Raw genomic sequence first — 26,477 nt, 5'->3', positions numbered from 1 at the left:
TTGCTAGAACCACAAAATAAAAGTGGGATGCATTTGCTTATGTACTTTATAGCACAGTACAGAAGTCCCCTAACACGGCAGATGAGTCTGTGTATAACCCTGCACACACACTTCCATTCATAAACACACACAGGTCACTACCTTATCTCACTGCTATCACAGTGTGACTGCCATGACTGGCCCCAGACCTACCGAGCCAGCGTGTAGACCCTGGTAACCTGACCCAGGCACAGCCAATCAGCAGAGGGGGCGTGTATTACGTCACTTCCTAAGGAACAGCGATAACATTTTAAGAGGCAACGTATTATTTCCGAGTTGTGTCTCTAACTCAGGCCTCATTTTGTTGGAGATAAATATTATGTCATAGAAAATGTTGATCTCCAGCTAAATGGCGACCACACATAAAGGCCTAACGACACGTTTTAAAATAATCTTGTTCAATATCACTTACACCTTCCCTAACGTGCTACCGGCCAAGAGAATAAAATAGGTTATAACCTGTTTAGTATACAATTGATAAACGCATTGTATATGTCCAAAGGTAAATGACTGCCTCCAGGTGTAGAATAGGTTGCTAAATCAAGTGGCAGCTTGTAGACCAGTGCTGGCTAACCTGTTAAACTCCAGGTGTTGCGTAACTACAAGTCCCAGCATGCCCTTCCAGCAATAAGCTGCTATCTATTGGCAAAGCATGCTGGGACTTGTAGTTCCACAACACCTGGTTAGCCAACACTGTTGTAGACCCTCAATTATCTATAATGACATATAGTGGTTAGTAGGTAGACTCAGCTAAAAAAACAAATGTCTTTTTTTTTTTTTTACAAGAGCTTAAGATCTATTGCCTACCTGTGCCTGCTGCCTCCATATTTGTACTTAATATACACACAGTAAATAGACACATCTCCAATCTGGAGCTTGCAATACAGTAACACGTTTACTAATCTGTGCTGATATCTGAGAACCTAATAACAAGATGTCAGTGCTTTACATTATTATAATAACCTTCTCCCTGCTACCTGAAGCCAAGTACTGTCTCACAATGTGTCATTTAGCACTGGCAGACTACTCTTACATACACACCGGCATGTGTAGTACATTTACAGACGTTACCTGTCTACAAATGTGTTTATAATCGTACCTATGACAAAATTGTAGGTTATCGTTCTGAAGCGAGATTCATATGAAAACGCTTCCTAACCATATTTAGTGGTCTATTTATTAAGCTGTGATGAGCCAAAAATGTGGAGAAAACAGCTGTTTTCGCCAGAGAATGGCCAAAGAATAAGCAAGTGGTTGAAGTATTGGAAAAATCAGAGATTTCTCCTGCCTCAAACCATTTAACGCTAATCACTGCAGTCACACAGTGGTCAGTTCCTCCATTTTCTGGCAGTGGAAGGAGTTTTTAGTTTGTTTCTGGTAGATACAAGTGGCAGTACATCGATACAAAATGATACTTACTGACACCTCCACAAAAGCCAATACCAATGATAAATAGACCCCTTCATTTTGTTTACAATATGCTTCCATTGAGATCAATGTAAGTTTTCAACTGTTGCCGCACTTCAGATGCACTGAAATGGAACAAGAAGCATTTAAAAACGTACAGCAAGGCAAATTAAACTAATGTGAATTTTTACTTTCTCTTTGTGTGCAATGATTTTTATTTTCACATTCATAGCAGAAAATCATCTTAGTTTTTCAAATTCAGTGTTTATATAGCCAAATTATGTCCATAGCTCACAATAGAGCTATGAAAAGCTATCAATGCACTCATGTTACGAGCGCTATTCATCACTTAAGGTAATGAAAGGGGGTTCTATTTACTATACACAGGGGTAAGGTTAGATTAAGATGAAATTATTCCAAAGTACACAACCCCTTTTTAAAATAAACATCTATTTTCTTGAACTTGTGGTGCTTTCAATTCTTAGTTGAAATGAATACAAAATGTCACACTGGTGATCTAAACAAGCTCGTCTTTTTGCCTGGATGAAAACTATCAATATGAGGCTGTCGACTTTTATAATAATAGCCAACTGTTTCTCTCCATTATGTTGATATGCTATCCATTACATTGGCAGTGTCCCATATTTGCCAGGCAGGTAATTCTCATGCAGATGGGTGCCCTAAACACCAACTTAGAGGTTTTCACAGCAGCCAATAGCTTTAAAACAAACTAATTGACAATAGCAGTTCAAAGTCAATCAATATTTGAAGTGTCTGAAAGACATATGATGAGTAGTGTTGTTTGATCAGGACAGTACAAATGAGGAGGTATTGCAAAAGGGGCCAGTGGAAATGGTTTTTATTAGATATGAATTAACCTGGGTTTAATTATTTTATAAAAAAAAAAGGCTTCTAAAAATTGAATAGGCAATATTGAAGGTTACAAAGACATTTTCATAAAATAATATTGCATATTTTAATTTCATAGGAATCTATGCCATTTTAGCCTCTTTTGAGCTCCGTTCACAGCTTTAAGATATTAAAGCGCTACCATTATATTATGTGTACATCTGGTTTAATATGTCAACATTTGGATTAGTAATGGCAAAAATACTGTGTGTTTGTTACAAGTGTGACTTAAGAATTCATATTATGAGTTATACAACGTAAACTCGCAACATGATTTTTTTAATTTGAGACAAAGGCTAAACTTAAAAGCTTCCATCACTAGTTGCAGATTAGTCAACTCTAACTCCAATCAAGTTATCAAATATAAATATCTGGGTAAATGGCTTGACTGGCAGCAATTATTTAATTTGCATCGAGACACCCTGACATCCAAACTGTATTTTAAAGTGGGTCTGCTCTAGTTTATAATACAGCACCTCAGTCACCTGGTCACAAAAGATGCACTGCACAACAGTCTGCCATATTGTTTTACAATGTAACTACCCCCCATTGCAACATGCTACCCAGTCTCTCTACAGTGATCTACTGGGCAAACAATCTCCTAGACAAATGAAAAATATACATATTTACTGTTTTTGTAATACTGTATAGTTTCTTCTCCGTTAACTTTGTAACAGATTTGCATGAACATATAGCCATAGGAGACAACTTCCAGGCGGGTACGTTATTTATAATCTAACTATGGTGTTTAAATTCAATTTTTTCAGTAGAAAACTTGCAAAATGACTGCCTGCTCTCCAGGTAGTATACATGCTTTGCGGTTCTCTTTAGGTGTCTATTCATTGTCGTGTTGCATTTTTAGTTTTGCTTGTTTGCATAAAATTTGTATAGCACACTGCTTTGTTTTTAAAAAAGATTACAGTAATTAGCACAATGTTTCTGATATCGCAGAACACACACAATGTTAACAGCAGCGGTTAATAAATGTAGCCGAAATTGTCATCCTCAAGTATTAATACTTTGTGTCCTCCACTCTGACTTTTTGTGACATAGTCAAACTGTAAGAAAGACCATGCTGGGAATATACATTCTGTAGGCTAGTTGGGTTGTTATTGACCCGTGTCTAACAAACCAGAAAGGAGCAGGAAGAGCGTACACAGCTGTTTCGTTCAACTCCCCAAAAAAACAAATCTGGCCCATTTGTTAATGGTCAGTTAGTTACAGATTGTGGTATATTCAGTGTTGTAGCCAGCATTACACAACACTGTTTTTATTGGCTTTGGTGACATAAATAACTTACTACCTCATGTCATAAACTACTAATCTTATATACAAAAAAAAAAATAAGTAAATCATTTAGGCTATTTATAGATTGTTTGAAAATGTGAGAGGACCGATACACTTAGCTGGAGTCAGCGTGTAAAGGGCCAAAGGTAACATTTCCAGAAAACAAGTGCTGGCTTATAAGTCACCCCCTCTCAATTCTTTTGTGGTGGTGTTAATGTAGTACTCTATTATATTTACTTAGTTTGTAATATCTCAAAATGTAATGAGTAAGTCCCTTAATCAGCTGGTATTGTTATCTATGGGATGCAGTATATTGAAGCAGTGAAGAGGATAAATAGACAAAGCACACAGCTGGTTTAAAACAGCAAATGTCATGGAACGGGATCGCAATACTTTCAATCAAGAATACATTCTGGACATTGATGACTACAGTACGCACCTGCTCTTGCTACTAGATCCTACCCATCATATGGTTTTCCAAGGAATGAAACTCATTTTCTTTTTTTATTTTCACCTTCTGCTTGTAGACTACAGCAAGACCAATCCTGATTTCAAAGGAACCACACAGACAGAGGAAGGAGGGACAACACAGTGCATTCCCTCCTCCTCCGGATATATTGTGTGACCTCCTTGCAATGTATAGGGGAATTCGGCTGCCCCTTTTCTCATAAGATCGGAAGCAGTCCTCTAGGGGGCCACAGGTGAAGGCAAAGGATCGGTAGGCCGCCTATTGCCCACCGCAGGTCTAAGGAATGGAAATTTGCTGCCCTCGGAAGCTGGTTAACAATTCAAACAGTTACAGCTCCCATGCATGCGATTCACAGCTTCCTACCCACAAGAGGTGGCCTTCCTTAACAGTTACATCCAAAGCTAGACAGCCTTTAACCCACCTCCCTTCCCTCGCAACTGCAGACCCCTGTTCTATGCTTTCCTCTCTCATCTGTTGTCTGTAAAGCTAGTTATTGGGATAACTCAGTATGTTTCTTGTTAACCTTACATTGGAGAATTACATTTTAATTACAAAATAAAATTAAATCGTTGTAAATATAAGAAATAATGGGGGCAGCTTTAAACACCACAGTAACCACGCACATCATTTTTATATAGCACAAATCATTTTTTTTCTTAACAAACTTAGAAAACATCAAGCTCCAGGGCTGTAAAAACATGTTTTTCTCTCATAAGCAATATTATGAGGAAATACTTAAAAAAAAAAAAAAAACAACCACCACAATACTAAATAAATTAGGAGTGTTCCCACCATAATTACAAGTCACAAAAGTTATTTATAAACATCACATGAAGAAAAATGCATCAAAGATAGTGACATGGATCCCTTGTCTATAGAAAAAATATGACTATTATTTTCTAAAGCTAGGTACACACTACAGTTTTCATCCAATAATCGGCTGAAACAGCCGACATACGACCGCTCGTTCAAAAGTCGGGTCAGTGTGTGCAGTGACACAATGGTCGAAAGTCTGCCCAAATGGACGTTTGTCTCCTCATTTGGTTGGTCGTACCGTTTAATATTTTCGTTCCAATCTCGTTTCCGTTGTGTATAAACTTCCGACCGATCCACAACAGTGAGTACGAAATTACAGTCATTGCTCAGGACAACATGGCTGTAAAAAGTCGCTAAAGGGACGTCCGCTCTTCCCTTTATCGTCCTAAACAAGGCTAGTGTGTATGCAGTCCATGGACCGAGCGATCGGAACATCGATCGCATGTAAAATCGCTCGGCATAAAAAGTTGGTTGAAATTTCTGTATTGTGTACCCAGGCTTTAGTCAGACAAACACAACACAAATTAAGTAACTACAGATTAACTTTATCACAAATGAATGAAACACGACATTTGTGCCTCACACACTCATTTGCACATCAGTTTGATAGAGAGCAGTCAGTCGGACAGAGTTGTGTACATTTGCTTGTGCAAACGTTTGCAAAAAGAAAAAAAAACCCCCCCAAAAAAACAGTAAAGCAAAATCCAAAGTCTTCCCAATTTAATATTTCCACACATACAGAAAATGAAGACCCTGCTTCAAATAATATTTATTAGATCCTACATTAGGTTATGCGTACTTGAGCCTCGACACTTTCAAAAAGCAACACAACAGAACTAGGGAAAATATTTTAAAACGTCTGTCAAAATACACCTCAAATATCTTCCCCAAGCAAGCACATTGTGTGTTTTATTTTATTTTCACTGCTTTACTACTTATTCAACTACTGCATTACAAATAGGAGTGTTCAGTTTACCATTTGCACAGATTATATTTCCTAGGAATGGCAGATTCATTTAATTGTTTTATATTTTTCTTCCCCCCGACATAATTAAATCTTTAATCCATCACTACTATTGGAACCTGCAAAACAAATGAAGGAGCTAAGAGGCTTGAGACATTTAAAATGTTTAGCACTGTCCAATGCCATACATTGTTTTTTCTTAGCTGGAGTCAGACAATGTGTCTTTTCAGGCTAGTAGCCCTGATGTGGCGACATTCCTAAAGTTCCCTCATGTTCGCTCATGTGTCTGGAGATGGGTTTTAAGTTCTTCTTCTGCTCCAAACCTCAAAAGGCAGTTTCTGCACTTATGAGGCAGATCGGCAGAGTGACGAAAATCTAGGTGAGTTTTTAGATCCTCCAGCTGCCCTGTTGAGTACTCACAATATTGGCATAAGTAGACACCTTCAGACGAATGCAGGTTTAAATGCTGACTATACTCCAACATTCCAGAAAATCCTTTCCCGCAGTCATCGCAGACATGTGGATAAAAACGAGTGTGCTCTATAGCTACATGCCTATTCACATTGGTGTGGAGCCTGCTGCTAAAGCCACATACTTGGCAGACAAAGAAGTTCTTGCATTTATCAAAGCTGATTTTGTTTAGCAGACTGAACTGTCCACGTCCTCCATTATTATAGGCATCACTCAACTCTATTAGACGGCATGTGTGTTCATTCACTACATGACTGTGCAGATCCTCTGGATCATTGGTCTCGTGCTCACAGAACTGACATAAGTATTGTTCATCACAACTGTGCTCCTGAAAGTGAAGATACAGTTCGCTACTTGTGCAAAACTGCAGATCACATTGCTCGCACCAGTAGAGAAAGTCATTGAAATGAGCATCTGCCACATGCTGGCTGAGGCTCTCAAAGGAACTGGTCTTGTAGTCACAGTGCTTACAATTCAGCTGCTCCTCCTCATGTAATTTTCCATGTTCCAGCAACAAGTCATCACTAGAGAAACTTTGCTTACACACCTTGCAGATGTGAGACTCTGTGCACTTGTGCTTCAAAATCATATGTTGCTTTAGATCAGAGAAGTACTTGCTGTTGTAGTCACACTGCTCACAACGGAACAGGCCACTGCTGTTGGCCCTAAGCAATGGCCACTTTTGAGGTGTAGTCAGGTTGGAAGAAGGGCTGCTCTCTGGATCTTCTTGTATCTGAAGTGGAATATCTTTTACTTCCTCCTCAATGACAGGTGATGGAACACATTCTGGCTCTTCAGTATGGACCTCTACCACTGCATCTTCATGAGCTGGTTGTGGAATTAAAGTGGGAGACTCACAAACCTCCCTGCTTTCTCCATTAGCATTGGGTTGTTCCTCTGGAGGGCAAACAGAATAACATTACTTATTCATGAAGAATTCATGTTCTACATATTACACAGATTTGTAAAAGATGAAGAATAATAATTGAGGTGCAGTTAGTGCCAATTTTCCTGCTTCTACTCTACTGCAAAATTCAGCTTCCCATTCTGACATAACACGGTTAGGAGAGTGTATTATTACTAACAACTCTAAATGGGACAATATAATTTTTGAAAAAAGAACCTGTCACCATTAATTATAGAAGTGGTCCCACTTTTCTTTAGCTAGACCTTCTATTCAGTTATCTGAACAGTGCACTGGAGAGCCATGTTTAAAACCCTAGAACAGAATAATCCAAAATTTAGACAGATCTCTATCCTGCCTGCTGCTAAACAGATAGCTCTGGTGGCACATTACCTCAGTGAGCAAATCCCACCAAAGTGCTACATGGTAGGACCTAAATAAAGTAGGTGGGGGGTTCCAAAATGTGGACAATTCTTTAATTGTGATTAAAAAGAAGTAACTACAAAAGTTATCCATTTGTCTATTCCATTTTGTGCTGGCACTAGCTAAATACACCTAAGAACATGAAATCCCTCTGAGCAAGTTGGAAATATACAAATAAACTGTAACTGGAAAGATATTGGGGGGAATCACCAGACTCTAGGTAAGTAATGTTCAGTATTCTTGTTTAACTTAATAGATTTTCAGTTTTGGGTGGTTATATACTTTAATACGGAGTAAAACATGAAATCACTGTTTATTGTGTGATTACAATGTACATAACTTGTATATATTGCATATATGTATCGCATATATGTATGTATGTATGTATGTAAATGACAGTATAATATACAACCAAGGGTGGTCTTTATAGACCACAAAAGCACCACTGGGGGGTGTCACAAAGTTGCGTTTTCTTTCATTTTCTACTCACCTTCACTTTCTGAAACTTTAGGGTCAGCTTGAATTATAGAACAAACACTATAACAATGATCAAAAAATATTCCATTGTTCTCAACAGTTTTGACTGGAACAGCAACATCTGGAAAAATTTAGAAAATTCCAAGTTTAAAACATCTATCCTGCCACAACACATAGGACATAAACACATTTCTTAACATGCACAAGTTACATTTATTGTGTGCATTGCTGGAGAAAAGTAGTTAATTAAATGCTTACAAGTCAGTCATAAGTCTGGTCTTTGGCCTAATAGTAATGTTTTATTGCCAGACTTGGTATGCTTAACACTGGATAAAAAACTGTCTTAAGAAGACAAAAAGCACACATTACCTGTGATTCTGTTACCTGGAGAAGTAACAGTGGCAGTCTGTACTGCATACCGGGAAGGAAAAGATGTCTTCCTTTTCCGCTTCTTAGGATGCTCATTCATATTTCTGCAATCTGAAAGTAGATTTAAATATTTTATTTCCCTTAAGACCACCAATTGTTAATCACAACATTTAATGTACATGAAAACAAAAAAGAGATTGTATAAGGTGCACTGATGCTCTCTAGTAGGTCATGATACTCATGAGGAAAATATGGAACTGATATATAAAACTTAACTTTTATTGGCCGTATTAATTCAGCGAACTTTTATAGCATTGTCTGGTATTTACCTAGATATAGGAACTAGTGGGGTGATGCTCTGAATCACTTGTGCGATAGATTTAGGTTTGTTGTTCCCCCCCCCTCTCTCCTTTTTTCTTCCTGTTAGATATGGATTACTGAACATTTAATGTACTACAGCAGAAATGACTAGAAAACAATCTGTATGCTACACGAATGAACTTTCAGTAAGGAATCAAAATTCACAGTACTAAAATGTGTATATCCAACTATGTCAATGTTCATTCCCAAGACTCAGATAATACTACAAATCACAATTTCTGCAACTCAAAGAAGAAATGATTGTATAATACTTACAGCTGTTGTCCACTTACAGAGCCGTATGCTTGAACGGGAAGTGATAATCTGCTATGCAAACAAATGTTCACCGAGCCTACAAATATAAAAAAAAAAAAATGAAGACAAAGTCAAAATGAGTTACAGAAACAGAGCCAGAAAAATCACTGCTTCCCAAGCAACCGTTACCTCAACCATTATTATTGTTTCCCAGCTATACTTACAAAGCTGCTACCACACTTGTTATCTTTCAATTCCTCCTTTACCCATTTTTTCCCAGCAGTATCTGACAAATGTGAAACTAGCAGAAGATAAATTAGTTGTTCCTAAAGCTATCATTCCAAGCCCAAATGGCTTGTAGAAATTTAAAGTACAAACATATCATTTAATGCTTTTTATTAAAATATTAAGTATCAATGGCTGGTTTCATATCATTCATGGCAAACAATCTGTACTCAAGTTACAACCAATAGGTAGAGTCCAACATAGAAGACCTGGGTGTGCAATAACAGCCTGCTGGAGGAAGAGAGAATGAATTATAGGGCAGAGGAGGCAAATTAAATAATGGGCAGATGAGGAAAATTAATTACAGGATTGGGGGGTGGGTAGGAACAAATTACCAGGGAGAGAGAATTAAATTACATGGGTGTATGGTTGGAAATAAAGAACAGGAGGGGGAGATATGATCTACAAGGGATAGAGGTGCTAGTGCACAGTATATAAGTATATTTTACAGCTAATATTTATCAGGCTTTTATCAATAGCTGCAATAATTTATGGGAGCACATGGTTTGAAATTAATAACTGGAAGTGGGAGAAATTAACTACACCCCTGCTCAGTGTTCTCCCCAGAAAATGTTGTCAGCCAGAATTAAGAAGTAGCCAGGTGGTGGCAGCACAATACTTTGCAAAAATAATAATGAAAAATGTTGGAGGTCATTGCCAACATTTCATTTTTTAAAGTCTCTGGTGATTATTGGCCACACATATAATTTATAAAGACTGTGGAGATTATTGACCGAAGAGAGAGAGAGGCCTACTTATTATAGCTTTTTGTTCAATTAAATTCCTCTCAAAATGTCTGTTTTCAGGGGACAGACGCATATTTAAGTAATATGCACATTTATTAACAGTGCTTTGCATTTTTTTTTTTTCAAAATATCCCCATAGGCACTGTCCCCATATACATTTATGGGGACAGTGCAGTTCCCATATATTTCTATGAGGACTACTATTTAATATAAGAAGTAATGAAAAGGCATTTACACATACGGTAATGTACACCTGCTCAGGCTGGCGTACATTATATATTTTCAGGGCTGCTGTATGGGGAGAGCATTGTGGTAAAGGGATCTTCGAATCCCTCACCTCATCTTACTGCTCTCCCCTCTGGTCACTATCGTAAAGGTGGTCATTGTGCGACAGTGACCACAGAAAATATAGGAGAGGGGTATTTGCAGGAACAGCAGTCTTTCATGACTTTCAATGCTTGATAAGTTAACATTTATAGAAGAGACGCATTTCAAAAGCAAGCAAAATTTCATGATCAAATTTATTAAACATGTCATATTGGACTGCCTCTGCAATGCTTACATGAAATGCTGCTACCCAGAAGCAAAGTGCCCCATGAAATTATTTTAAAATGTTGCCAAGTATGCCATCCTAGTGCATGTAAAGGGATCCTATGGAAGATTTAAGCAAACATACGAATATCTCTAAGGAAGGAGTTCATACCCTAAATGTTTTATCCAAGTATAAATGGTTATTATTGTACTATAACATTTACTGCCTAATGCAGTGGTTCCCAAACTAGGCGCCGCAGCTCCCTGGGGGCGCCGCGGCCATCGCACTGGGGGCGGGGCAGGGCGTGGCTAGGGGCGGTGGTAATCAAGGCAGGTGACTACTTGGTAATTATTTGGGCTTAGGAAAAATTATGACGACCATAAGGGTGCCGCAAATTGAGAAAATTTGGGATCCACTGGCCTAATGTATGACTAGAAATACTGTTTTTTTCACCACAACGAATGTTTTCTATCTACCTTTAACCCTAAAGGCAGTGTGTGAGTATCTCTACACTACTTACCCAACTATTGTGGATGACCTGCCAGGCGGAGGGTGAGAGGACTTGATGGGACAGTCCCAGAACAAGACATATACCCTGATGCCGTACACTTACATGGGAGAATGAATGAGAGGGCACAGAAATGTGCCCCAATGCTTGTACAGTCCAGATGGAGCATATATATGCTAAACCGCTTTATAAATAGGGCGCCAGCGCCGACTCATACCTTACCAGCTGTACTGCCGCGTCCGATGATGACAGGGGAACACTGCGGGTACCATCAGCAACAGGCTTCGGCGCCTCCGACCTGACAGGGCGGAAAGTCACGCAACATGGAGATCACCCTTCCCGAGGCCCGAGAGCAGCGAGCTGGGAAAGGCGAAGAGAAGGGCACAGGCTAATGAGAGAGTGCAAACCAGTGACAACGACATCTAGTGGTCGCCCACGGTACCACATACGGGTATTGAGGAAGGAGAGAATACAGAGATTTGAAAGGGAAATAGCCTAGTCATCGTGATTGTGATCTATATCAGTAACATTGCTAACACAGATTAGGACTCCTGCTTAGTCATATGTGGTTTACTAAATGATGTTACCTAGCTGGTTGAGTTGGTTTGTATATTCGTGGTAAATTAACGTTTGTTTTCTTTTTACACAACGGTCTCTGAAATTTCCAGGAGTTTCTAGTTATTTATGGAGTCTTACCTTATTGGGCTTATTAAATGAAAGAGCAAACTTGGAAATAATTACCCATACTGTATACTAATATGGCACAGGGTTTATATGTATGGCCCATACATATAAACCCTGTGCCATATTAGGTAGGGTAGTAGAGTAAAGAAGTTTGTTAACCGTCTATAAAACAAAAGACTATTTTAAAATTCACAAACCTATAACAGGTAAAATTACAATAACACTTTTAAAATTCACTTAAAATTTAGCTATAAAATAATATTCCGGAATATTTGTTTCTTTATTTGATGTTCGGGGTACATTGCTGTGCTGGGCATTTTCTTGGTTAGATTTCTGTGCCAAAAACCTGCAGCTACACATTTATGGGAAAAATGTTCAGCATTGATAAAAACTAAACTACATTTTTTTATGAATCTCCACAGTTCTATGCACTCAGAGGTGTAACAAGAAATGTTATTGCCCTGGGCAAGAGACACCACTGGCGTAATTAATTAAGGATAGTAAAGATAAAAATATATGAAAAATACTTACATAATACAATTAAATAGTATGCAACATGAACAGCGGCAGATTGGGAACCTAAATTGGCCATGGAAAAAAATTATCATTAATTTAATAGTAGTTGGATCACCCACCTGTTCAGAAGTCTCCCTATCTATAAATGTTAAAATTGTAATTTTTTTTTTATCTAAGATCTACAGTGTCGGTTTGGTGGTAAGTCTACTTAGATTACAATAGTTTTTTTTCACACATTTGGAATTTAACTCTAGTACTCCTCGGTGTCGGAATGGTGGTAATCGTGAAAACGATTACCACTGTTGGTTTTCACAAACTTTACTGCTTCAGTGTTTTTAGACCCTTTTTGTCAGATTTTGCTATGGTATACTGAAGTAAAATTACAATCATAAGTGTCAAAGACTTATATTGACAATTACATTAAGTTTATGCAAAGAGTCAATATTTGCAGTGTTGACCCTTCGGTTTGAAGACCTGCAATTCGCCCTGACATGCTGTGAATTAACTTCTTGGCCACATACTAACTTATGGCCGCCCATTCTTGCCTAATCAATGCTTGGAGTTTGTGAGAATTTGTGAGTTTTTGTTTGTCCACCCGCCTCTTGAGTATTGACCACAAGTTCTCAATGGGATTAAAGTCTTGGGAGTTTCCTGGCCATGGACCCAAAATGTCAATGTTTTGATCCCCAAGCCACTTAGTTATCACTTTTGCCTTATGGCAAGGTGCTCCATCATGCTGGAAAAGGCATTGTTCATCACCAAACTTCTTTGGTTGGGTGAAATTGCTCTTGGAGGATGTTTTGGTACCATTCTTTATTCATGCGCTATATAAATAAATGTTGATGATGATGATGGCTGTATTGTTAGGCAGAATTGTGAGTGAGCCCACTCTCTTGGCTGAGTAGAAATCCCACACATGAATGGTCTCAGCATAAGATAAGAGGGGGACATCAAGGTGGATGCAGAGTGTGCAGACATGAGACATAAGCTAGAGGACCCTTCCCATAAGAGCTTACATTCTAAAAGGAGGGGGTGATGACAGATAAAAGGAGCAATAGGAACAATAGGCCTAGTGGTGTTTACTATGGTGCAGAGGTCTGCAAGACACTGGTGCCAGCATGTAAAGAAGCCTATATTGGTCCAGGTGCATGCAGCATCCTAGGTGGTAAAGATTCTTTGAGGGTCCAGGTGGTTCCATAGCCTAATTAGGAAACAGCCAGGATGGTGAAGAGGCCTAGAAGGTGCAGAACCATGATGGTGTCTGGCCTAGGTAGTGCAGAAGCCAAGATGATGGCAAGTGAGGCGGGACAGTGGCAATTTAATCAAAGTTGAAAAACAAAGGCAAGGCAAAACTATGGCAAAGCAAAGCATTATTTTGGCACAGCAACGTTATATCGGAGTCATGCAAAGTCATTTCAGCACAACAATGGTAGAGTTAAGAGCAATAAATACAAATGCAATGGGAAAATAGTGTGTGTGTGTGTACTTGCATTCATATGCTTGTGGGGACATTGATCTGTTTGCACATCAACACTGGAGGCAAAAATTAAGTTCCCCACAAAGCTTTCCAAGGATAATCAATGCAGCGGAGCTTGCTGATATGCTCAGCACAAAATTCTGGCATGTCCCCGTGAGTCACTTTTGTCGGACCAAAAGTGTGCGAGTGTCCAATGTGGAGGGGAGAGTGTGTGTTCTAGAGGTCAATAGACCGTCCATATGTATAGCAGAATGAGAAAGAGGAAGTGACTGCCACCATCTGGTGCTTTATACACCAAACGGGTCAAGACACAGTCGCATCCGTCTGCTGCTGGAGCTAAAGTGGGGACAGTGGAACATAAAAGAGCCCACCGTTGGCTCCGACTATAGCCCGGAGAAGAGTGGAGATTGGTATGCCCCTGACACTTCGGAGAAGAGTGATTCAGACAACAGCAGTGATGCCCCATTGCCCACCAGTGGAGCAAAGTGCAGTACCCAGAGATGAGTTCTATGTATGACATTCAGACAGCTGTGTTTTAAACACAGAGGTTTGGAGAGATGGCACGGTGTCTGTCCAAACGTTATCCAGAAATAATGATGACTCCAGGGCGTATTGTACTGTGAGAAGCCCCTCTGAAAAATAGTCTGGAGCCACAATGAGACTGAATTAGCCTGGGCCATGCAATTCCCCAAGCACTCAAAAGAAAGGGACATGCAATTGGCACATCTTCGCAATAGGGGCAACTTTGCACACAACGCTGAGGCAATGAGGACAGGCCATGGTGTTCTGGTCTTGTGCAAACTTCCAGACATATAGTTGGAAGCCAAAGGCTTCATGCACTGTGCCGTCTGCCAAAGCTTGTTTGCAAGGAAATACCTGTGGCGACACATGAAGAGATGAAAGCTAAACTGAAGGGGCAACAAGCTCACACTTGGCAAAACCAGAGTCCAGTCACTGTGTGCCTTTGGTCAGCCTGTTCCACCTGACATCAGTGGTGGCTTTTGGAAGCTCTTGAGCGACATGACCCTGGATGAAGTCTTACTTGCAGTCAAAAATGACCGATGTATCATGTAGATGGCAGCATCTCTTCAACTGGGTCGGTTCAGATGTTGGCAGGCATGAGTACATCCGTCAGAAGCTTACAGAAATGGGCAGGCTACTGCTACAGGCCAGAAGAACTATCCCTTTGTAGAGGATGAAAAACTTTACCACCCCACCGAACTTTCTGCACGAAATAGACGCTGTGAAGCTGGTAACTGGCTATGAGGAGGAGACAGGTTTAAGACGCTCTCACTGGCACTCAAGGTCAGGTACGGCCTGCAAAAGATAGTGAGCATTGTGGAGTGCCGAGCCATGATGGAGGGCTGTACTGTTGTGGTTGAAAAACTCCAAAACTTCAGAAAGATATATGAGGCGAGATGGAGCGAGTTGATCTCATTGGCTGCCTTGAAAACTCTTAAGACGTCCAAGTGGAACATGCTTCAGCTCTTACCTTTCATGGAAGATGTGAAAATGATGCACTTGTACCTCGATGAGAAGCAGCAAACCTACCAAAGTGGTCTATCTACCGAGCCTACTGGGCACTGCTTCCAAAAGTCACTCTGGCACAGGTGATCTTGTTCAATCAAAGAAGAGAAGGGGAAGTTTCCAAAATGTTGCTGACTACCTTCTCAAGAGATAATTCGGATCTCTACGAAGATGTAGCCTTACCGGACAGTTCTTAAAGGTTTCCAGGGGTGCCGCGGCGCTGTCACAGGGGTGCCGCGGCGGGGAAGAGAAAAAAATAAACAAACAAAAAACTTACCAATACGGCGGCGCCCGGGACCCAGCATTTTCCCTCCTCGCTTCTTACTGAATGTTGGGCGTGACGTCATCACGCCCGACATTTAGTGAGTGACAAGCGGCAGGAGAGAGGAGGATACTGGGTCCCAGGCGCTGCCGGATTGGTAAGTTGTTTTTTTTTTCTCTTCCTGGCCCCCGGGATGGAGAGGGGGCAGAGTTAGGATGCAGAGAGGGCAGAGTGAGGGGATGCAGGAGCACAGAGTGTGTGGATGCAGGGGCACAGAGTGTGTGGATGCAGGGACGGCAGAGTGAGTGGAGAGTGAGAGGATGAAGGGGCACAGAGTATTTCGATGCAGGGGCACAGATTGTGTGGATGCAGGGGCACAGAATGTGTGGATATGAAGGAGGGCACAGTGTGGAGATGAAGGAGGGCACAGTGTGGAGATGAAGGAGGGCACAGTGTGAGTTAGCTGTAAATCATTCTTTGACAGAAATATAATTGAAAAGAAATATATAAATATATTCTTTTCCCTTGGATTTATGTATATTATTTTTGCATACAACTAAATAAGTATTTCTGTCCTGACCTAAATACTTTTTACGTTTTTTTGACCCAACTACTTATAAAACTGGACTGCTCTGTAATTATTTTGGAGGGGTGCCTTGAAAAAGAGGGGGGAGGGGAGAGAAAGGCAAAGTGTGGTGAAGAAGAAGAGGGGGGAACAGCATGGCACTGTGTGGTGATGAAGAAGTGGGTAGTAGCAGCATTGCACAGTGATGAGTGATGAAGGGGGGGACAGCATGGCAGAGTGTGAAGAGGGTCAAAAGCAGCATGGCAGAGTGTGAAGGGGGGCAAAAGCAGCATGGCAGAGTGTAAAGGGGGGCAAAAGTAGCATGGCAGAGTGTGAAGAGGGGTAAAAGCAGCATGGCACAGGGTGATGAAAGGGTGCCAGGAAAAGGGGGGAGCAAAAGCAGCATGGCACAATGTGATGAAGGGGGGCCAGGTAAATGGGGGAAAAGCAGCATGGAGGGCACAGTATGATCATAAGGGGGCATAGCATGGCTGTGATGAAGGGTGTCACGAACACGCTCCCAGCTGCCGTGACTTTGGGGTGTTTGCTGTATGAGGTCAGACACGATTTCAGCCCACAGTCTCTCTCACCTATCACACAGGTTCTAGACCTATGGAATCGCCCCCAAACACAGTGCTCTCACCCCCCCCAGACACTTCAAGGTTCAGCCACCACCTATTGGGTACGGGCAATAGGACCCCAATATACTGTCCCACACTGGCACACAGGCTTCTAGTTCCACAAACTAGCAAGACTCACATCAGCACACACAGGGTTAACTCTTCACACCTCCAGACTGTTACACGAATGTAAATACAAGCACACACAGCTTGTTAATCAAATGTATCAATAAATCACACACAGGGTAACCTGGACGAGCAATCTCTTCTAAACAGGCTAATGAATCCGTTAGAGTATCAAGGACGCAACTTATTAAATTTTAGATTTAATATACGAAAATACAGGGCATTCAGATATAAAGAAAAATAATGAATAAACAATTAATATATTGACATAACAAGCAAAAACAGTTTAAAATAAAAAGGATTACATTCAGATTTGCACTTACATGAATTGCATTCTGACGCCTGGGCAGCGTCAGAGCAACTTCCTCCGTTCCTGACTTGGCGTTCTCAGTGTGGATTTCCTTGTGTACCAGACCCGTTTTGCTAACTTCCCAGGCTCTCTTTCCCAGTGTACCAGACCCAGGCTTGTTGACCATGCATATATCTGTATCCCAGTGTACCAGACCCAGGCTTGTTGACCACGCATATATCTGTATCCCAGTGTACCAGACCCCGGCTATCCTGATTCCGCATATCTCTGACATTCCTGTGTACCGAACCGGCTATCCTGACTCCGCATATCTCTGGCATTCCTGTGTACGGAACCGGCTATCCTGACTCCGCATATCTCTGGCATTCCTGTGTACGGAACCGGCTATCCTGACTCCGCATATCTCTGGCATTCCTGTGTACCGAACCGGCTATCCTGACTCCGCATATCTCTGGCATTCCTGTGTACCAAACGGCTATCCTGACTACGTCTATATCTCTGCCGTCCTGTGTTCTGTTTCAGTTACCCTGACCACGGAGTGGTTCATTCATCTTCTGGCCCCGGTGTGGTCGTGAGCTACCTCCCTCATCCTTACCTTTAGAGGCAGACCAGTGGACTGCGACCTGCTATCCTCCGCAGCTAAGCCCATCCCGCCTTGCAGCGGTTCTTGGTGAACACCAGGGTGTTCGTTAGACTCTGCAACACAGGCCGGCCAGCGCTGATCTAGAGTAAGGCAAGTACTCCATATTATATTACCTAACTTTACATATTGTTACAGAGGCACAGTGTGGTGATGATGAAGGGTCACAATAATGTGTGTGTGATTGCACAGGGAGCTTTTGGCAATGTAGTGTGTGTGAGGTAGGTGGTGGCTAATTAATGGGTGCTATTTTGCTTGTGGGGTGATGGTGGGGCAATGTAATAGTGGGGACTATTAATTTAAGATGGGGTGGTTTGGAGACTATTGAATGTGGGGGTGAGTTTGGGGAGAATGAAGTCTCTTTATTAAATGTGACAATTAATTATTTAATGGCAGTGATGGTTGCGGAAAATAGGTACATTTCTGAAATGTAAATACTATTAATTTATTGCTGGGGCTGTTTATAGGGAGGGAAATAGGTTTATTTATTAAATGGGAATACTATTATTTTAATGTTGGAGCTGGAGGAAGCCTAATTATTAATCATAGGCTGTTTGGAATTATCTAAATGTACCTATTTTGTTTCCAAATAGGGCCCCCAGCATTCCAGGATCCAGACAAGCCGCAACTAAAGAAACCTGCAGCCACAGGTGGTGAAAGTGACAAGAACAGGTAGGAGAGAGCAGGAGAGTGTGTGAAATGTTGTGATTCTAGTGGGACAATGCAAATTTTTGGGGAGTGTTCTGCCCAATGTAAGGTGCAGGCCAAGACCGAACTCTTTCTGTACACACTGCATTCTTTCTATACTACACTGTGGTGCTAGATGTCCTGAAAGTCAGGAGTGCTTGGACATATGTCACTCTCCGGCGAATTCAGAGCCTAGTGATTTTGACCTGCTAGCCACGCCCCAATTATGCATAGCCACGCCCCCAATTGTATGACCACACCCACTATCAATTTTGTGCCGCTTGGTGGTTGCGCAATATTTTTTTAGTGTGGTAGACTATAAGGGGGGCCCCATGAAGTTGTTGTACCGGGGCACTGAATTCCTCTTGGTAGCCCTGGCAGTCATATAGCAGCATTTACTACAAGGGTTTGAAATATACCACATTCAAATTTTATCATTTTAGGCAATCTATTTCCCTTTCCACATTGTTGCTTGCACTGCTGATCAACTAAAGATATGAGCAGAGTCAGTGGCGGAACTATTGAGTTGTGAGCCCAGGTGCAAAATTCTGCTTTGGGCCCCACCCCCTCACACGTATGCCCACAAAAACAAAAAACGTACATCTTTTGTTTTGTTTGATTCACATTTCAAGTATAAGAAATATAAATATATAACATGTGCACCTTCTGTATCACACTGTACCCCTTCTATTACACTGTGCCCCTTCTGTATTACACTGTGCCCCCTGGCCATCTTCACCATCACACTGTGCCCCTTCTGTTTCACACTGTGTCCATTCTGTACCACACTGTACCCCTTCTATATCACACTGTTCCCCCTGGCCCTCTTCAACATCACACTGTGCCCCCTGGCCCTCTTCACCATCACACAGTGCCCCTTCTGTTTCACACTGTGCCCTTTCTGTATCACACTGTCCCCTTTCTGTTTCACACAGTGCCCCTTCTGTTTCACACTATGCCATTTCTGTATCACACTGTGCCCCTTCTGTTTCACACTGTGCCCCTTCTGTTTCACACTATTCCCCCTTCAGTATCACAGTGTGCTCGCTGGCCCTCTTCACCATCCTACTGTCCCCCCTTCTGTATCACACTGTGCTCGATGGCCCTCTTTACCATCACACTGTGCCACCTTCTGTATCACACTGTTCCCCCTTCTGTATCACACTGTGCTCGCTGGCCCTCTTCACCATCACACTGTGCCCTTCCTTTTGTTACACTGCTCCCACTGCCTCCGTTCCTTTACTTACCTTTTACTTGGTCTTCTTTCTTCTCTTACTCTTCTCCCTTCTGTCTTCTTTCTTCATGCTCGTGGCTCCTCTATGCGCCTCACTGAAAATGCTGGGGATGATGATGTCAAATTCGAAAAAAAAAATTATTCAATAGATGCCGGCGGTGGCAGCAGCGGCCCCTATTATCGGCATGGGCAATGGTGCTTTTCACCGGCCGCACTGCTGATAGTTCCGGCTCTGCAGTCAATTAATATTTAAATGCAGAATCCTGTGAGAAAACACAAAACACAGTCACATAATTACTAAAAATATTCCACTTTATCCAGAGCATAGTGGGTGCTGCTGAAAGATATCTGCCATCAGGGGGAAAAGTCGATAACTGTTACTTAAACACTCTGGGCCTGATTCATTAAGGAAAGTAAAGCAAAAAAAAGGAGTAACTTTGCATCTTACAAAACCATGTTACATTGGAAGGAGAGCTAAATTTAAAATGTGGGGCCAGATTTATAATTGGGGTAGGGCATGTCCTAGGTCAACTTTAAATGGCATTGCAAAAATAAAACTATCAAATATTTCTGTACTACATGAAAAAGCAGCTAGTATTTTCCTTATGGGCAAGATAATAAACTATTTTGCACCCCTCGAATTGTAACATCATTTTGCCAAGGTGCAAAGTTACTAATTTTTTCTCTTTGCTTTCCATAATGAATCAGGCCCTCTATGTCTCCTTAGTGATTGGTAATGGCAAAATGGGCCAATTCTGCACATTCTTGCATTGTTCCACAAATTTATTAATGGAAAGCAGGACAAGCTCATTTAAATGAGGCTCTTTTTGCATAAGCCCACAGAGAATTAATAGGGATATCATAAGTTGTTTTTTGTTAGTAAATTAATGAGCCCTAATGTTGCAGACCTATAATGTAAATGAGAGTTAGGACAGTTTAAGCAGGCATTTAAAGAAAGATAATTAAATCATTTCAAAGTTTCAGATTTTAAGAAACATATCATTTATTTAAAGAGATAACCATTTTTGCATTTAATAACATTATGTTGGAGCTGTAGTGTTTCCATAGCTATAGAATCCAAAGGGAAAAAATGCATCTGCTCTACAAAATATTAATAATAACACTTTATTTTGTTAAGTGATCATTTTAGGGACAAAAGGGCACTTCTCAGGCATGAAAATACCCTTATTTATCTCAAAAAGATGTGTTTTTGTTGTTTCAGTATTTTGTTCCTATAACACACAGTCAACTAAACAAGTGTATATTTGATCATTGAAAAATATCGTCATCATGATGGCAAATTCACTTTCAATTTTTATGATTTATGAACAGTCTCAATTTAAAAAGAACTTATTCTCTCACTCACGCTCAGTCTCCGTCTCCATCACTCCTCTCAAGGATGCATCTCCCAAGGATCACCTCCTCCTTCCTGTTCCTGCACACTGCACGGCTAGTGCAAGCACAGTGGACCAGCGCAAGATGTCACTGTGCATCACGGGACCCCACAACTAGACAAGCTGATAAAAAAGAAACTGATCACCAACTACGAGGTGATCCAACTAGCGGGGGCCCCGTGAGAGAGGAGAGTGAGGGGCATGAGCCCCCTGATGCGAAAGATGTCCTTAATAAATAGAAGTGCCAACTCGGAAGCAGATGGTATGCCCCTGAGAGGGACAAAGTGAGCTAATTTAGAAAATCGGTCAATCACCACCCAAATGGAATTGTAACCATGACTGTTGGGAAGATCTGTGATAAAAATCCATACTGTTGCTGGTCCATGGAGACTCTGGTACAGGAAGAGGATGGAGAAGACCGGCAGGAGGTCATCTGGGAAATTTTATGTCAGACACAGTTCTCACAGGCTTGGATGTATTTATGAACATCAGAGACTGAGGGCCACCAATAAAGGCGGGAAAGGAGGGCAAATGGTCTTCTTTATGTTCACGTGGCTGCAAATGTAGAATCGTGTTCCATCACAAAACTTTGGTGCAAAGTAAGTATTCATGAAAGATCGACCAATCGGAATCGTCCTGGTGGTAGATTTTTTTCAGAGCCAGTGTCTTAAAAGGCCTGATAATAGGTTTGGAAACCAAGGAGGAGCAAGTGTCGGAGGGATTGAAAAGTCTGGAAAGGGCATCAGCCCTGAAATTCTTGGTGCCAGGACGGAAGGACAAGATTAATTGGAACCTACTGAAAAACAATGACCAATGAGCTTGCCGGGGATTTAGGCACTCTGCGGACTGTAGGTAAGTGAGGTTTTTATGATCTGTGAACGCAGTGACGGGAAAAAAGTTCCCCTCCAGCAAGTAGCGCCATTCTTCTAGAGCGACCTTGATGGCAAGAACTTCTTTATCTTCAAAGCTGTAATTAGCTTCATTGGAAGAAAATTTCCTGGAAAGGGAACCACAAGGCATGAGAGTGCACCTAAGCCTACCGAGAAGGCATCTACTTCCAAAATTAAGGGCTTATGTTGGTCAGATTGTCTCAGGACCGACGCCGCTGAGAACGTTTCTTTAAGGGTATTGAATGTGAGCACTGCTTCCTGAGGCCAGGTCTTAACTTGTCCTCCTTTACAGGTGAGCGAAGTGATAGGAGAAATAAGGGTAGAGAATCATTTGATGTAGTTGGTAAAACCGATAAAACGTAGGGTAGCTTTTACCCAGATGAATTGGGGCCAGTTAAGTATCACTTCCACCTTTTTTGGATCCATCTGGAGACCTATACTAGAGACCAAGTAGCCGAGAAAGGGAACCGGAGGACGTTCAAAAAGGCATTTCTCCAGATTAGAATACAAATTGTTTTCACATAGACGAGAAAGAACCTCCTTAACACCTTGACATGTTTCTCATGAGAGGAAGGTCTTGGAAGAATATCTGGATATCAGTTAAATAGACGACTGCTGACTGGTACAGAAGGTCCTGAAAGATCTCGTTAACAAATTCTTGGAAGACTACTGGGCATTACATAATCTGAATGGCATCATGAAAACTCATAATGTCCGTCTCTGGTATTAAAAGTGGTCTTCCATTCATGCCCTTGAATTTGGATAAGATTATAAGCACCCCTAAGATCCAACTTAGTGAAGATCTGTGACCTGCGAATGCAGTCGAAGAGTTCCAATATGAGAGTAGTGATTCTTTACCATGATTGCATTTAGCTTGTGGTAATCAAAGCATGGTCTAAGGAAGCTGTACTTCTTTTTAACAAAGAAGAAACCTGCACCAGCAGAAAAGGAGGACTTCTGAATAAAACCCCGTTCGAGGTTTTTAGAAATGTATACCGACATTGCCTGGGTTTTCAGGTAAGGAGAGAGGACATATCTTACACCAAGGAATACTTTTGCCTGGATCAATGGGACAATCCCAGGGTCCATGAAGTGGTAAGGATTCTGAGGTGAGGTTCAGGCAATGGTCAACCAAATACTAAATCAAAACCTAGTGCAGTCAGGGTCCATAACATCCGCCGCAGAGATATCACAATGGGGTATCCAATAAAGAGAACCCATCACAGATACTAACATTATGTCAGGTAAGAACTTTTATAGGTACATTTGACCCTGAACCATGTGTACTATGCAAATGGACTGCGCACCCATGTCAGCATGTTCCATTGCACCGATTCACTCATATCTGGCCAAAATTTACTAGTTGTAAATACCCATTAGTGAAACAGCATAATGAAATCTGTGTCTCTCTTGTGTATTGTGTGTATGATATTTTTCCCTGTGTGTTTTTCCCCATATTATACTGGTACGTCAAACTATGAATATATTTTCCTAAACATTTTAGAAGAATTTGTGAACCATCACCAATTATTAGTGTCACATTACTTAGGAAACATGAAAATGCATTAAAAATGTGAAATTAGGAGCAACTTAGATTCTAGGTTCTGAACCTGTGGCATCTGTACTCCAAGGAGTACTTCAGAAAGATTCAAGTGTAGCCCCTATGATGCCAGGTATCTCAATGCACCTGCTGGAGAGAGCGATGGTAAATCTCATGGTTAGGGTAATCTCACCTCTTTCTCCATTTCTTAAATGCAGTGGCTCCATCCAAATTACAGTGACTCCATCCAAATTACAGGTGTATCAAAGCCTCAATGTGGAGAGAGACAAAAACCAGGACTTAGAGCACATTTGTGCTGTGAAGAAGTTTGACCCTTTACAATATACTGATTTGAAAGATGATGTTCCTCAGAAAGGGGCAAATACCCATTTATTTGGAATTGGGGAAAAGACCTTGTCACAGTGCCCTAACATGGAGGACACAGTTAAAGGGCTGCGAGAAGCTACCAAGGTGTAGCAGGCAGCCACCAGGGAGCAGCAGTTAGCCCTTGAGGAGTCCTTGAGGCAACAGCACCAACACCATGAAGCCCTCAGTAAAATGTTGAGCTCTGTGCAAGAGGGAGCTCTCAATATCTCTTTCAGTGAGGAAGGAAAGTCTCAGGAGCAAGTCATAGAAATTCCCATTTGTGACACCAGAAAAATAATTTGCTGAAACAAGATTTGAAGTTACAGAAGGGGAATGTTTAAGATGCCAGCAGCATATATAGCACCTGGGGAAATATATAAACAGGCTACAAGATGAAAACAAACCTGAAGAATGAAAGGGAAAACTCTGAGAAAGGACTTGATGCCAAAGTCACAGATATACAAGAGAACATAAAGACCATAACTCTGGTTAAAGATGTTGGAAGGTGATACAAGAATCAGTATGATAAGTTAGATCCAGCATTTGTCTTGTAACAAAGGATCTTCCCAAAGAGTGTATTTAGCTTCAGGGAAAACTGGTTAGGGTCCCTGGGGTGTAAATGGAGACAGTAGGATGGGCTCTATTTGCAAGGCCCAGTTCGGGTCTTCTGTTTTGCCAGTTTAACAGCAGACTGGTTAATTTTTGCAGCTGTGAGAGGTGTTTTTAAATGCTTCTCTCAGACTTAGGGAGGAGTTTGGATGCCTCCTGAGAGTCTGTGCAAATGTTGACCAATTACAAGCCTTTTTTCTATGTTTTGTGTGTGGGGGGGACACACAGGAGAGAGGGTGTTCATGTGTGTTTTCTTAGCGTTGGACGGATAAGGTGTTTATTTTGAAGGTTTTTTTTTGTTTTTCTGTTTAATAAAACTGGCTGAAGCCATGTGTACCAAAAGCCTTGAAATGTGATTTCTCTGCTGCTGTACACCACCAACTACCACAGGAGATGGCACCTGTTCCCTTAACCTGGTTACACCATTAAATATAGCTCAAAACAGCATAATATGTATTATCAAATAAGAAAACATATCAAAAAAAAGTCAGAAGACATATCCCCACTTGTTTCATTTGTCAAGAATAATATATATGAAAAAAACAGATTTATTATTCATCTGTATTCTACTACTATTTATTTATAAAATGCTAGTAAAAAGTATTGGTTGTTAGAAAATTGTCCACCTCTTTTTATCCTATCATTGATGGATCATTGTTACACTCCAGCACTGGTTTGTGCACTTTACTTACCCAATCCAGGTTATCTTCTCTCAGCCACTTCCTTCTTTTAAAACTTGACTGATGGCATCATAGGGCCTTCAATTAAAAAGAGCCCTGTATATATGCTCCTGCATATTGTCCTCTTTTGCTGGTAATCTCCAGTATTTCTTGGTTCTGACTATAACGTGTCTTTTGGACCTCCCTTTTGATTCTGACTTGGCTCGATGCGTCCCAGCTGCTTCACTGGTTTCTAAACCCTGTCTGTCAGATGTCCCTCCAGGTTCTGATTTAAAGCGTCACCAACAGTTTGTGTATCAGACCCCGGCTTGCCTGACCTTTCGTCTTCATACTGATTCAAAGCTCAGTCACCAGTTACCAGCATGACACACCAAAGGACAGGGTAGAGGGCCACGACCTGCGAGTTCCGATTAGCAAACCCCAAACCTCCTTACGTATATCCCTGGTGAAAATCGGAGAGTCCGTTAGACCACCCCTCTCTTCTGTCTGTGCTAATTTTGGCTAAATCATCAATTTTGGTGTAATCATTTGCCCTGAATTATGACAACTACTGTCATCAAAAAGTATTTTGTTGCACAGTTACACACACATATACACGCAGCACACATTTACTTGGTACATAACAAGGGAGTATGTGTTTAATGTGTTATTGTTATCAGCATCCCTATTAATTATTCACATATATAGTTCTGTCCCTAAGTTTATAGTGTTTTTTGTTCAGTACATTTTAAAGCAAATATTGTTTAATTTTTTTATGCGTTAATGACCCTTTATTATTCAGTGCGTTCCAGCGTCTCCATATGTTGCTCTGGCCCTCTTCCTATTCTGCTTCCTGCTGAATTCTCTAGAGATATTTTAGGTGACATACACACCATCTGTGTCCTGATACACGGAAAGCTATTTATAACAATGCACACATCTCTTCTCACTTAAATGTTGACTGACTATTAGACAGCTATTTTCCAAACTATTTATGTTATATAAATAATAAAAATAGTCTATGTAAAAAACATGCAACGTGTATGTTATTCCAATGTGAGCTTCTGTGCAATCTGCTTTGTATACATATTTATTTGCATAATATATTTCTCTCTCTCTCTATCTATCTCTCTATATCTATTGTATAACA

The 26,477-nt window shown here is 41.0% G+C and overlaps 2 protein-coding genes across 4 annotated transcripts in view; both read right to left on the bottom strand.

Moving 5' to 3' along the window:
* Window positions 1-234, bottom strand: part of MFN1 (mitofusin 1) — a 32,095-nt gene extending 31,861 nt beyond the window's left edge. Inside the window, exon 1 of one of the 2 annotated variants that reach the window (XM_075202165.1) lies at window positions 193-234. The gene's annotated coding sequence lies outside the window, so the exon portion shown is untranslated. Of the gene's footprint in view, window positions 1-141 lie in introns of both variants that reach the window. The other variant, XM_075202164.1, reaches the window with a different exon arrangement.
* A 5,398-nt stretch (window positions 235-5,632) lies between these two features.
* ZNF639 (zinc finger protein 639) lies at window positions 5,633-11,590 on the bottom strand. 2 transcript variants are annotated; one of them, XM_075202163.1, is made up of 5 exons: window positions 11,439-11,590; window positions 9,172-9,247; window positions 8,536-8,646; window positions 8,180-8,287; window positions 5,633-7,259 (listed from the first exon to the last, which is right to left on the bottom strand). In XM_075202163.1, the coding sequence occupies exons 3-5, from the start codon at window positions 8,633-8,635 to the stop codon at window positions 6,160-6,162; spliced, it is 1,308 nt and encodes a 435-aa protein (XP_075058264.1). In that variant the 5' UTR covers window positions 8,636-8,646; window positions 9,172-9,247; window positions 11,439-11,590; the 3' UTR covers window positions 5,633-6,159. The 2 variants fall into 2 exon arrangements, with proteins under 2 accessions (XP_075058264.1, XP_075058263.1); XM_075202162.1 differs by having other exon boundaries at window positions 11,444-11,590.
* Between the last annotated feature and the right edge of the window lie 14,887 nt (window positions 11,591-26,477).

This window comes from Mixophyes fleayi, chromosome 3 (assembly GCF_038048845.1).
Source record: "Mixophyes fleayi isolate aMixFle1 chromosome 3, aMixFle1.hap1, whole genome shotgun sequence".
NCBI classification, from domain to species: Eukaryota; Metazoa; Chordata; class Amphibia; order Anura; family Limnodynastidae; genus Mixophyes; species Mixophyes fleayi.
This window is presented reverse-complemented; position numbering and strand designations above follow the sequence as displayed.